This window comes from Anarhichas minor, unplaced genomic scaffold, assembly GCF_050575085.1.
Source record: "Anarhichas minor isolate MPS153535 unplaced genomic scaffold, ASM5057508v1 ptg000071l, whole genome shotgun sequence".
NCBI classification, from domain to species: Eukaryota; Metazoa; Chordata; class Actinopteri; order Perciformes; family Anarhichadidae; genus Anarhichas; species Anarhichas minor.
Genome location: NW_027466517.1, coordinates 2,120,040 through 2,134,320, shown reverse-complemented (window position 1 = coordinate 2,134,320; position 14,281 = coordinate 2,120,040). Strand labels below are relative to the sequence as shown.

Sequence of the window (14,281 nt, the reverse complement as noted above, 5' to 3'; positions counted from 1 at the left end):
GCCTTCTTCTTGTGGACAAGGTTGTTATTGTCCCTAATACCATGTCCACTGACCAAAGGAAGAATTATCAGACCAACAATACAGGGGTTAACAATGCTGCTCTGTCTGTCCTCTGTGTGTGTGTGTGTCCAGCTCTGCCAAGAGGATAAAGTGTATGGAGGAGGACGTGGACAGTCCAGGCGAGGAGTCCTACTACCCCAGTCAGGGTCGATCTCCGGGCAGCGGCAGCCAGGCCAGCAGCTGGCACGATGTGGAGCCAGGTAGGATACCCCCCGTCGCCAGAGCAACCACATCCTCGAATAACCCTAAGCCTCTTTACACCCCCCCCCCCCCCCCCCCCCAGCCCTTTCACCTCCACCATACACATGTACCTCATACACATCCCAACTTTAACCTGCCGATTCCAAAGCAGCTTTGGAATCGGCACTTTCATGTAACAGTGTGAAAGAGAGAGAGAGAGAGAGAGGATGTAGGGGACATGCAAGTATTGTATGTTTCTGAGAGTGTGTGTGTATGTTCATGTTAAGGACTCAGAGGTGCGTGTGTGTACATAGAGTATGTGTGCTGGTAATTGTGTCTTTATACCTGACTACAGACACTCATAAAGACTTATAAAGACCCCATCTCCTCCACGCAGGTCACGGGAATAATGACATCTGGTCCTATGAGTTGACTCTTTAATATTTGTTCTTGTTATCTGGATTGTGATCAGATCTCAGTGTGTAAATCAGGCCAGCTGGCCAGGGGGACCCTGTTACAGACAGTATATAAGAAGTAGACCTAGTCAACGTGACGTCACCCATTGGTTTGTGGACCGCCGTTTTGAAGCCTCGAGTTAGGCAATTTCGGAATACGGCCACCATTCGCCATGGTGTTTGATTCGCAGCCAAAAGTTACCATATTTGGAATGCGGAGGAGTGAAGTAGAGATGCCGAATCACAGTAAGCTTGCCCTAAAGCGTACCCTGCTTTATGGTCTATTTGACTACTAAATGAACATCATGCTGTATTGAAGAAGACTTGAAACTAGAGATTGAGACCACAGTCTGTCCGCACAGCTCTACAACAGTATCTCATATGTGTACAGAGACAATGTGGATACATGTTTGTGTATAAACCATAGACTGTCTATGGCAAACAACAATAAACTTCGCTGCCGTATTTATGCCTACATGATGTTATTTTGAGTGTTGACATGGCAGCTACGATGTTAGCATAGCCTAGCTCCGATCGATCCAAACTCCATTCAGAAAACAAGCATTTTAAAAGTTGTTTGCTTTTTGCCTTGCGGACGGACCTGTCAAAGCATGAATTCAGATATCTTACAACATTACATCATGTTTTTGTTATTTCGGCATCCCTTTTAGAATTTTAGTGCAAGTAAAACCACAGCAATATTTGTTTATTTGGGGCTCATCCCGCTGTAGTAAACTAGCCAACGTGTGGCTAGCTACGTGGCTAGCTGACGCGTGGCTAGCTACAGTGAATACAGGGCATTCCGGACGGTCTAACGAACACAGACGGGAAGCGGGAGAGTTAGGCTTTGTCCGAACTGCACAGATGCGGTCTGACTGATCTGATCACAATGTGATGGAGTCCTACTGTACATTCATTAACAGCACACACACACACACACACACACACACACACACACACACACACACACACACACACACACACACACACACACTATAATGGTTTTAGCAGTTAACAGGCTAAAGGTATCTAAACACGATACAGCACTGGGATGTGTGTGTGTGTGTGTGTATGAGTATGTACTATGACCTGGGACACACACTTATATAAATACTAAATTGTTGAGGTGCTACCTCCACCTCTCTCTCTCTCTCCCCCCCCTCTCTCTCAGTATATTCATGCTGCTTTTCTTTTTTCTTTCCTCTGTTGCTTCCTTTTCTTTCTTTCCTCCGTCTTGCGTTGGAAAGCTGGATATAAGCTGCGCGGCTCTCTAGCTAGCTCATTCATCTCCCGACAAGGTAAAGACTGTGAACACGCCTTTTACTTTTCTCTGTTCGTGTCTGTGAAACCGTCACCTACCCTTCCTCCACCTCCTCCTCTCCACCTCCTCTTGATGGCTAGATACCTTGGTGGTTTCTTGGTTTGTCGTTTGGTGTCGTGACGTGTCTGGTTTCGTCTGGTGGACTCCACTGCTCCTCCTCCTCCTCCTCCTTCACCCATTGTTTCCAGACTCTCTTTTCTTCTTCCTCCCCCTGTTTCTCCTCATCCTCTCCTTCCAAGGACCTTCCTCCCTTTCCTATTCTTTCTCCTTCCTTACCCTCTCATCCTCATCCTGTTTCCACCTCTCTCGTTTCCTCCTCTCTTCTCCTCTCCTCTTCCTTACATCATCTCTTCTCTTTCTCTCCTTCGCTCTTCCTTTCCTCATCTCTTTCTCCTCTCCTATCTTGTCTCCTCTTCTCTTGTTATTTTTCTCTCCTTGCCTCTCTCGTCTCCTCCTCTCTTCTTTATCCTCTCTAGTCTCCTCCTCCTGTTTTTTCTTTCATCCTTCCCTCCCTTCTCTTCTCATCTTGTCCCCCCGTCCTCTCCTGTTCTCCCACCTTGCTTCCTTCCTTCCTCTCTTCCTTTCCTCCTTTTAGTCTCATCTCGTCCCCTCTCATATCCTCTCTATTCTCCTCCACTCCATCCTCCTCTTATCCTCTTTCCTCCCAACTCCTCTACTTACTTGTCCTGTGTCCACCTCCCATTTCCTTTTATTCTTTCCTTTCTTGACTCCTCACCTCCATTCCTTGTTTTCGGTCTTGAGGCTCACCCTGACCCCGCCCACCTGGCAGCATGCTGATGACATCATCATGGCTGTTTATTTATTATTGGTTGATGTCTGTGAAGGAATACAAATCTTCTGGATGGACTTTAACACTGTGCGTGTGTGTGTGTGTGTGTGTGTGTGTGTGTGTGTGTGTGTGTGTGTATGTGTATAAAGGTATATGTATGTGTGTGTAATTCACAGTTAGTGGAACATTTGGCGAAACACAATTCCCTCTCCATGTGCACCCGCAAATGTGTGTGAATGTGTGTGTGTGTGTTACAAGTCATATCTTATTTGATACAGCAGAGAAGAGACGAGGAAGAGGAGGGACGGGTGAGAGAGCTTACAGGAAGAGGAGGAAAGATGAGAGGAGGAAAAAGATTGATAGATAGATAGACAGACAGACAGATAGATAGAGGTGTAAACAGGGTGAGGAAGGAGAAAGTGCTGAGCAGACTGCCTCGTTTCCACCTGACAAAACCTCTTCAACTGTTCATCGCTCACACAACACACACACACACACACACACACACACACACAGCCTTCCCCACTCTCCTCTTCCTCCTCCTGCTGCACCTTCGTCCATCACTATAAGCCCCGCCCCCCTTCAGGTGCACCACAAACAACGATGCATGCAGGTCGTCCAGCGTCTGTTTCCCCGTCACACAGTGGAGACAGTTACTGATGGAACTATTTCTTCTTGGATGAATGGTTGAATGATTTTTTTGTAACTTAACATGGCAACAGTTTCCCTAAACATTCTCAGGTTTTTAAAAAAGTATTTTGACTTATTATCATATTTTAAGTCTTAAATTTGTCAATTAATTGATTATTAATATTTGGTGATAGATTTTTGCTGAAGGTCAACTATGATCTATTTTATTTGTATCATGAAAGATATTATTGATGATTCATTTTATTATGCCATTATATTTTATTTTGTATTCTTATTTTATTTCAATAGCTATATTTTTATTGGGGCAGTTTTCAGACAAAAATATTATGTTTGTGTTTTAAATTTTTTACTTTCTTGAACTGTAATTTTGTTAGTTTTATTATATTATATTCTGGCTTTTTCTGATTCGTAATCCTGCATTTATTATTACTTTTTTATGTTATTGCATCTTCTGGTATAGTTTTTGACAACAAATCTAAATAAATAAGTTTAGTGTACAGCGATAATGAAAAAAACAAATCAAAGTCAGTGCACCTGTTACTCCTTGTGACACCCTGTAGCCCCGTGCCTCGATCTACCCCCCCCCCCCCCCCCCCCCACACACACACACACACACACACCTCCCCCCCATCTCCTCTCCACCATTGGAGGTGCATTAAAAAAGAAACTAAAATGTTAAAATAAAGACAGAACACGGTGCCTCTGACCCGCTCCTCATCCTCCTCATCATGGTTCTTGGCAGGGATGCCGTCGCCTGCTGGCGCTCTGAAGAAGTCAGAGAAGTCTGGTTTCTGCAGCGCCGTGCATCCCCCGAGCGGCGCCTCCACCTCCTCCTCTTCTTCTTCCTCCTCTTCCCCCCGAACGGCTTTCACACACCACCACCACCACCACCACCGGCCTGTCATTACCGGGCCTCGAGGTGAGGTCCTCAACCAGTCAAACCCCAACCAACCACCAGCAGCACCTCCTCCTCCCCCTCACCTCCCCCTCCCACACACTCAACTCCTCACCCCTCCCTCCCTCCCTCCCTTCCTCTCCTGTCAGTAGCTCTGGGTTTTGTCAGGAAGAGGTACAGCAGAGATGTTTTTTACCACCTGTAGGCTTCAGGCAGGGTTTTGTGTGTGTGTGTGTGTGTGTGTTTGTGTTTGTTACAAGTCACCTAACCCAACCTACCATCAAGCCCCGCCCACTCCTCTACTCCCCTTTTTCCTCTTCTTAACGCTGATTTCCTCTCCTCCGATTGATGAAAGTATCCCACGACACAGAAACACACTTCCTGTCTGCAAATCTGTGTGTGTGTGTTTGTAATCTGCAGATTACTCCTGTTTAAATATTAAATCCAGTCATCAGTTTTTCATGCTTCATAAGTGGACACTCACTGAATGAATGTCCTTCTTACAGCATGTAAACTGAGATGAGATTTTAAATCATTTTCTCAGTAAATAATATCGAAACGTACAGATTGATCAGCAACTAACCAAGTGCAGTTTCCTTTTTCTATTCAGAGGTCAAACATCAACATACGACACACAAGGTAGTGTAGAGAATATTCAGCGGACATGAAAGTTGAGATTCAGATGAAAAATGAACAAAATGATCTGAATTAAAACAACTCGCATTACATCTCATTTACCAAAATGTTTTCCGTTATCTCGCATCCATCAGGGTGTCTGAGGCTGTTTCCTGGTTTCATTCTATTTAATACATCATGACCTATCATGTGACCATGTAAAACTTGTCGTCGACTGGACTAGGGGACAGTGAATAACTACAGGTCTTGACAGGTCCAGAACTAACCTATCTGTACTTACAACTTGCACATGCACATATTCATTTTCAAGAAAAGTGGGCCCGATCCAGTTAAAACCTGATCAGGAGCACCTTTTTCTCTTCACCTTGGACCCACTTGTGTATTAAACACACAACAAACAGACCTGAGACCTGCAGCAATACAAGGGGGACTCTACAAGACCTGATGGGGAAAATGTGTACCTGGTTCCTCTTGTTGAGATCCCGTTAAAGTTCTTGTAAAAGTTCTCATGGTCAAAAGGGACCAGATGTAATTCCAACACATTCTGATGGTTCGTGTCAGTTTGGCCTTTTTTCTTTCTTTTTTTCTGAATGTTTTCCAGCGGTTCTGTGGGAGGAAGATCCTGCTCATGTTGAGGCAGATTAGAGGATTGGAAGTGATTAGTGAGCTGATGGGAGCAGCTGAACTCCCGCAGGGCTGCACACTTCTGTCAACTTCCTGTTTCTGTAAAAAAAACAGCCGTAATTAATCCTCATCTGTGACGCTGCGAGTTCTAGATCTGGATTCAGTCCATCCTCCTGATACCTCTTCTGCACGCTCTTCCAGGGATCCTCCTCCTCCTCCTCTTTCTTCTTAAGGTCTCTCCTCCTTATTTTCTCTTCTCCTTTCTTCTTTTTCTCTCCTGCCAGTGATGAGTTATCTCCTCCTCCTCCTCCTCTTCCTCCGGTCCTCATCCTTCTTCATCTACATCTCGGCTCCTTGGTTCGGCATAACTTCCCCCCTTCCTCCTTACCTCTCTCCTCCTCCTTTTCCTTCTTTGACCAAACCTTACCCTCCTTATCCCTTCATCCTTCCTCCTCATCCCTCCGGCTCCCATCTTCCCCCTCTTGTTCCTCTTTATCCTACCTCAGCTGACTGTCTACCTCTTCCTTCTTCTCAACCTTCCCCCCTCACCTCTGTCCTCTTCCTCCCCCTCCCAGTCTGTGGTCAGATCTTTCCCTCCCCATTTCTTCCTCCTCCTCTCTCTTAAGATCTAACCATCCTCTTTTCCTCAATCCTTCATCCTCCTCCTCTTCCTCGCCTGCCGTGCAATTGAAGGATTCCCTCTTATCATTTATCAGTCCACCTCTTGATGGCAAATATCTTCTTCAAGGAAAAGTTGGCAGAGGAGGAGACAGAGGGTGGTGTGGAGGAGGAGGAGGAGGAGGAGGAGGAGGAGGAGGAGGGTGTCTGAGGCAGTGAAGCGAGGCAATTTGCAAAGTGGAACTAATCCCGGCCCTTTCTTCTGTGTTCGACAAGCGGGGCCTCCGGTCTTCAATACCACACACACACACACACACACACACACACACACACACACACACACACACACACACACACCGTTGTTGCCTTGTTAAAGGAAGACTCATACATTTTGGAAAATCCTCTTGTTTGCAGTCTTTGATAGATGAGACGATCAAAATCAATTTTGCCTCTGTGCAAGAGAGAACTGTGTAGAGAGAACTCTACATATTTAGCTCCACCACTGGTGATCAGCCCAGCGCTCTCACATTGTGGATGTAACAGACACTGTTCCCTCTAGAGTGGGCCTTCTCCACCTTTGTACCTCAAGGCCCACTTCTGATTGTTTAAAAAGATCCAAATAAATGAGAAAAAAACATTTTATTTTATTTGATGTCACTGTTGGTTAGCTAACGTAGTTAGTAGTTTGTCACTACCTGGTGATGTGTCGTGGTTGGCATGGTGAAATTCCAACATAACTGGTCGTTGAAATTATGCATTTTAATTAGATTTATTTTAGTATATATGTGAACTAGTGAGCACATCAAAATGTAACAATAACTAGCTCTGTAAATTACCAAAACAGAAACTATTTTATAAAATGTAATCTTACCATTTGGCAGGACCCCCACGGCCAACTAGATGGCCCTCTGAAGCCCACCAGAGGGAACTGTTCCCGTGGTTGAGAATAGCATCTCTAGAGGGCGCTATGGGACCTTCACTCGGTTGATTACAGAATGTAAGGCCTCAGTATGCCTCAAACCAGGCGGAAACTGTATAATTCAATATCGTTACAAAACAGAAGAAGTCTTTTTTTTTTTGCAGACCCAAGACACTACTGTATGTGCATTAAATAGAGCCTAGCTTAGCATAAAGACTGGAAGCAGGGAGAAAACAGCTAGCGTGGCTCTCGCCGAGTTCAAAAACACATCTACCAACACCTCAAGATGTTGCATCACAAACAGTTCGTAGTGTATGCGCTGGAACTATTTGACGGACAACTGGGTCTCTTCCTTTGGGTCACGTTGTCGCCGTGAGGTTGCCAGGCAATCATCAGAGATGCTGCAGAGAAGTGCTGTTGTTTCCCGAAATGTGAAATAGTATTTAATGAAGAATAAAATGTGTGTGTGTGTGTGTGTGTGTGTATGTGTGTGTGTGTGTGTGTGTGTGTGTGTCTGTGTCTGTGTCTGTGATGATGTTATTTCCTTCCTGTGCAGATTTCCTCACTCCCTCACCTGAAATGAGTGAAATGTCACTAGACCATTCCTGAACAGACAGACAGACAGACAGACAGACAGACACACACACACACACACACACACACACACACACACACACACACACAGGTGGATGTACATACCTGCACACTGAGTGAGATCACTCCTATTGATGTACACACAGATTGTCCCTTTCTCGTGTGTGTGTGTGTGTGTGTGTGTGTGTGTGTGTGTGTGTGTGTGTGTGTGTGTGTGTGTGTGTGTGTGTATGTTTGTGTGTACAAGAGAGAGAGAGAGAGGGCTGAGAAAGCCATCCATCCAATGATTACTGTAAATACATTGGCCGCATCGTACGCACACACGCACTCTCAGACACACACACACACACACTCGGTCAGTGTGTATTGTCAGAGTGATAAATCACAGCAGACTTTAAGTGAATTAGTGCAGCAGCTTTAACTCTCCTTTCCTCCATCCCTCGCTCTCTCTCTTCCTCTGCCTCTTTTATTTCTAAAGTCTCTCTCTCTTTCTCTCTCTTTCTTTATGATTTTTAAAGTCTCTCAATCTCTGTCTCTCTCTCTCTCTTTTCCTCCTCTCTATACATCACAGTCCTTAACGAGGCATCGTCCACTAACGAGCAATCAGAGAATATTAGACCAATTAGAGCCCTAATTAGATTAGAGAGGAGAGGAGAGAGGGGGAGAAGGGAGGAAAGGAGGAAAGGAAAGAAGGGTAGAAAACAAGATATAAAAGGGAGAGGAAGAGGAGGTGAGGGGATAAGAGAGAGAGAAAGGATGGAGGAAATTACGAAATGAAAAGAGATTAGGAAAGATAACAGGAGGAAACAAAAGAGAAGAGGATAAAAAGAGATTAAATGAGATAAGAGGAGGAAGGAGGAAAGGAAAACACAAGAGAAGAGAGGAGAAAAAAGGGAAAGGGCATAGAAAAGATCAGGAGTGGAGAGGAGAACAAAAAGGTGGAAAGGAGGAAAGAAAGGAGAGAAGAGGTGACTAGAGGAGAAGAAGATGGAGGAAATGAGGAAATTAAAGAATAAGGAAGCAATTTACAAAAATGAAGAGGAGACGGAGGAATGGAAGAAAGAAAAAGAGGAGGAAAGAAGAGAGGACTAGACAAGGGAGGAGATGAGATAAGAGGAGGAAGGAGGAAAGACGAAAGGAGGAGAAAAGGTGGAAAGAGCAAAGGAAAGAAGAGGAGGTGAAAAAAGAGTAGTTGAGAAAAGAAGAGGGAAAGGCGGAAAGAAGGAAAGGAGAGGAGAAAAGAGGGAGGAATAGAGGAGAGGAAACAGGATTGGAAAGGAGAGGAGGAGCAGATGAGGACGAGGAGGCTAGAGGAGTGGAAGAAGGAGGAAAGGGAAGAGTAGGCAACCGTACAGCAGAGGGTGAAGTGAGGGGAAGAGAAGATGAAATGAGGGGAAAGGAGAGAAAGAGGAAATGAAAAGGGAAGGGATGGAAGAGAAGAAAGAAAGAAGGAGATGAGGAGAGGAAACAAGAGAGGAAGGGAGAGGATAGTGAGAAAAGAAGAGAAGTGGAGAGGACAGGAGATGGGAAGAGGAGAAAACAACAGAGGAGATGAGTGGAAGAAGAAAAATAAGGAGAAGGAATCAAAAGAGGAGAAGAGACATAAATAATGTTCATTGACCTCCACACACACATATACACACACACACACTCCTTTTGAGTGACAGCTGGGTGTGAGAGGTGTATTATGGTCTGTTGTCTTTGTTTCTTCTGCTCTGCTGTGTGTGTCCGTCATCAAGTATTTGCATGTGAAGCCACGCCCCCTTTAATCAACTTTAAATGTCCCTCTTTTTACTCCCCCTTCTCTCTCTCTCTCTCTCCCCACCGTCCCTCAAACAACTCTCTACCGCGCTCCCCCAACTCTCCTGATAATTTCCTCTCTCTCTCTCTCTCCTCCTTCCCCTGCCTCCCCTCGCCCCACAGCGAGCCCCCACGCTCCCCCCTCCAGCCTCCACTTCTCCTCCTCCCCCATCCTGCAGCAGCCCGGCTCCTACTTCTCCCACCCGGCCATCAGGTATCACCCGCAGGAGACACTCAAGGAGTTCGTCCAGCTGGTCTGTCCTGACTCCTCCCAGCAGGCCGGACAGGTGGGCTTCCTCAACGTAAGCACACACCCACACACACACGCACACACACACACACTCACACACACACTCACAGAAATACAACACAAGGAAACATCTGAGCTGGGTTTTCCAGCCTCTGCAAAGGTGGGATCAGTGTTTGCAGGGCTGGAGCAGAAAACACTGCAGTGTGTGTGTGTGGTGTGTGTGTGTGTGTGTGTGTGGCCTTGTGTCTGCAGTGAGATAGTTGATATATCTGTGTCTAGACACCGAATCAATACACCCTCCACCCCCCCTACCACACACACACACACACACACACACACATATCTGTTTTCTTCTTCTTGCAGATGTAGTAAAAACGTGTATCACAAAAGTGAAAGTTGTAAAAAACATGGTATAAAACATTCTTGATCTGACGTTTAACACACCCTTAGTTGTTTTTTTTAAATCATCCAATCTTTTGAAGTATTCAGATCCTTTTCTTCAGTAAAGGTACTAATGCCGCACTGTAAAAAGTACTCTGTTACAAGTAAAAGTCCTGCATTGAAAATGTTACTTCAGTGAAAGTATTTTAGTATAATTAGGAAAATGTAATTAAATATCAAAAGTAGAAAACTGTCCCCTATGACCGTTACACTATTATGTATTATATAATAAGATTATTATTACTCATGCCTTCATGTAAAAGCAGGATTTTACTGTAGATGTTTAAGGTGGAGCTCATTTTGATTATTACATATTGATTATTTTCAGTATGGATCAATCTGCTGATTATTTCCTCCGTTAATCGATTGATTGTTTGGTTTGTTTCACAGTTACCCAGAGCCCAAAGTGACACCTTCACAATGTTTGTTTAGCCCAACCAACAGTCCACATCTCACCATTATTACTAATATATTACTATTGTTACCATTATTACTAATATATTACTATTGTTACCATTATTACTAATATATTACTATTGTTACCATTATTACTAATATATTACTATTGTTAACATCATTAAAAGGAAAAGCTGCACATTTTCACATATGTGAAGCTGGAACCAATACATCTAAATAAAAAATGACTTAAACCCTCAAAATAGTTGCCAATTAATTATTTTATGTCAATAGTCTAATTGATTAATCAATCGTTTCAGCTATACATCTCGATACTGCTGCGTAGTTAAATTCATAACAAAACATCCTATCGTTTTAATTTTGTTAAGTAACTAAAGCTGTCTGATAAATGTAGTTGAGTAGACATAGAAAGTGTTGTAAAAAGGAAAATACAAAAAGTACCTCAAATTTTCACGGAAAGAAACAATACTTGGGTCAATGGACTTCGACCCCTGGACAAAGGTCAGGCCTTTCTATGCCGCAGTATCCTGGTTTCTATCGACGAGGGTCCAGGTTTCTTTAAGAACACAAGTGCACACATGTAGGATGGTAATGTCAATGTGAACACACTCACAGACCTAGAAGCATGTGTGTAGATAAAGACACAGCATATACATATATATATATATATATATATATATATATATATATATATATATATATATATATATATATATATAGAGAGAGAGAGATATAGAGAGACAGAAGGAGGCAGAGAGGTGAAGCGAGGTACTGTGGTATTATGCTTATAGATTAGCAGGATAAAATGCGAGCGGCAGCAGAATTCTTTATGACCAGCCAGGAAAACTGCTGACACACACACACTCACACACCCGCTCAGAGGGCAGCAGGGAGTTTGAGCTGTTACAGGTTAGCCGTGTGACCGACCTGTTGATGTTGTTAACTGCACAGAACATCGTGCATCTACTTGTATTGAATGTTTTTTTCTTCTTGTTTTTTTTAACCCCGCCTCCTTCAGCCTAACGGTAGCTCCCAAGGAAAGGTCCACAACCCTTTCCTGCCGACGCCCATGCTGCCTCCCCCTCCGCCTCCCCCGATGGCCCGTCCCGTCCCGCTGCCCGTCGACGCCAAGCCGCCCTCCACCTCCTCTGAGGGCGGGGGCAACTCGCCCACCTCGCCCAGTGAGTGCAAATTATGTTTTAGCACAACTTTGTACAAACAATTCTACAAACTGTCCGCCTCTGCAACAAAGACGAGAAAATATAGAATAAACATCCCAATATTTTAATTATTAATCTAATATTGACTTCAAAATCAAAAGAAATGATTCATATTCTGCAAGAGGTGACTCGTTTTGTGCTTGGATTATATTTCACTTCAGGGTTTAGTGTCGATTTACTGTCGTTTGGCAAAAACACACTCGGCTTGTGCCAAAGCTGTTTAATCCTCCTCACGCTCATCAACACATATATATATTTATTGCTTTTGTTTTGGGTTGTGTGAGCGGAGTCCAAATGTGCTTAAATTATAACGGGAAATAAATCTTTGTCATCACTCTGACCTACATCTGCTTAATAATTCCCCAAAAGGCTTTCAAAAGTTTATTAATCCGTCAACTACCTACGACAGTTTTGTTTATCAGAGTTGTTGGAAGTCTTTGTGCTAAGCTAGGCTAAACATGGCCTGGGGCCGGATCCACAAAGAGGTGTTCATTTAGTTCCTGCCTAGTCTATTGAAAGGTGGACGGTTTCAGAAGTACAATGACTGATTTATTTGAATCCTAAAAAAGTTAGCCAGGTTAAGGACTAAGAGCTATGTTTCCATGGTAACGACACATGTTTTTCATGAGCAGCGGTGGCTTGGTCAGCCGTGTTTTTTTTCAGTTTGAAAAAAGCCTACATTTACCCAGAATTCATAGCAAATTAGGTAAATTGCTAATAGTCAGTCAGTCAAAGTCTGTCACATTCAAAGTGTGTCTTTGTGAATTACATTAATTTGTGATTACATTAATATCCATCTGAAACATCTGAGTCTGCAGAAGACAGAGAACAAGAGGAGCTTCTGACTGCTGCTTTAATTCCAAAAAATAAAAAAGGACAAATTTAAAGTTAGTCTTGGCTATGAAGTCCCGGACTTTGTGTTTCAAGTCCTAAGCAAGTCATTTTGTACCCTTTGCCAAATGTAATGTGTTTCTATTACTTTCAAACTAAGTGTTATTCCTTCAACACAGTTACAATCACTTGTTTACTTCTGAGTCGACACAGTCTGTACATCTTAGTGAGATAATCAAGACCTTTTAGATCTTGTCAAGTCTGACGTAATCAGAATCGTGAGACCCGAGTCCACACCTAAACGCAACACCCAGCTTGAGCTTAATAAACTGAACTGTGTGTGTGTGTGTGTGTGTGTGTGTGTGTGTGTGTGTGTCGTGCAGCCTACTCCACCCCCACTTCATCTCCGGCCCAGCGGTTCATCAGCGTCGGACCCAGAGATCCCGGCTTTAACATCCCTCAGCAACCACAGGTAACACGCACATTTTATTGGGGCTAACTAACCCTAAATGGCCAAAAGTATGTGGATAAACATATGTTGCTATGGTTACCCGCAGTTAAACACTCCCCTTGGGCTCTGATTTTAAAACAGCAGTTAAACTACATTTGAGGTGTGCACGTATATGTGACTTTAACACGGCAACAGCCAATCAGAGAGCAGGGTTTTTTGCGTTGCCTCGGGTATGAGTGCTTGTAAAGTAAAGATTGGGAAAAGAAAACAGCACTTTGCGTTAGGCCTGTAACGTTTACTACGGAGCAGGTGGTCAGTGAACGCAACATCCACATTTAATACAATGCTATGTGAGTGTGTGTGTGTGTGTGTGTGTGTGTGTGTGTGTGTGTGTGTGTGTGCAGGACGTCAGGGTGTGTTGGCCAGCTGATTTATGAAGAGTGTAACGATTGGGTAGCCTTGACTTAACTCATCTCTCACACACACACACACACACACACACACACACACACACACACACACACACACACACACACACACACAGTATAGTGAGAGGACAGTGAGTTGGGAGTCCTCTGTTGACAATCGGGACATGTTTGATTGCTTTAGTGTGTGTGTGTGTGTGTGTGTGTGTGTGTGTGTGTGTGTGTGTGTGTGTGTGTGTGTGTGTGTGTGTGTGTGTGTGTGTGTGTGTGTGTGCGTGTGTGGTGGCCCGCAGTGAACGAGGCTGTCGATTTATTGACTCTGTCACAGGCCAACGCACACACGCACATACACACACTCCTGTAGACATGAGCCAGGTGTTTGTCACTGCTGCTGGAAACAGACTCCTGTTATTTATTCTTCTTCTGTCTCTCTGAGACGTCGCTGTCATCTGTCGTCTCTGGGTCCTCCACTAATCAAGGCTTTTCTCAGATCCTGTATTTACAGAAAATGTTTTTTTCTTTTTAAGAATATACATGAATTGTAGGTCAATGATGAACGTCAAATGTTGACATTGTTAGAGAGCAATGGTTGGATAGAGAAGGATATGTTGAGAAAGTGAGAAATTGACTACATTCTAGAAAACGTGACGTTTTATTCTATTGAAATTTAGGACATTTTCAAAAAGTGAGGACAATTTTGGGG

At 43.8% G+C, this 14,281-nt stretch overlaps 1 protein-coding gene across 2 annotated transcripts in view; it reads left to right on the top strand.

Moving 5' to 3' along the window:
• Positions 1–13,201, top strand: part of nfia (nuclear factor I/A) — a 155,484-nt gene extending 142,283 nt beyond the window's left edge. For both annotated transcript variants that reach the window (XM_076079310.1, XM_076079309.1), the window contains exons 7-11: positions 133–260; positions 4,200–4,376; positions 9,667–9,845; positions 11,670–11,832; positions 13,086–13,201. In XM_076079310.1, coding sequence (XP_075935425.1) covers positions 133–260; positions 4,200–4,376; positions 9,667–9,845; positions 11,670–11,832; positions 13,086–13,201 — 763 coding nt within the window. The remainder of the gene's footprint in view (positions 1–132; positions 261–4,199; positions 4,377–9,666; positions 9,846–11,669; positions 11,833–13,085) is intronic.
• Positions 13,202–14,281: the final 1,080 nt, after the last annotated feature.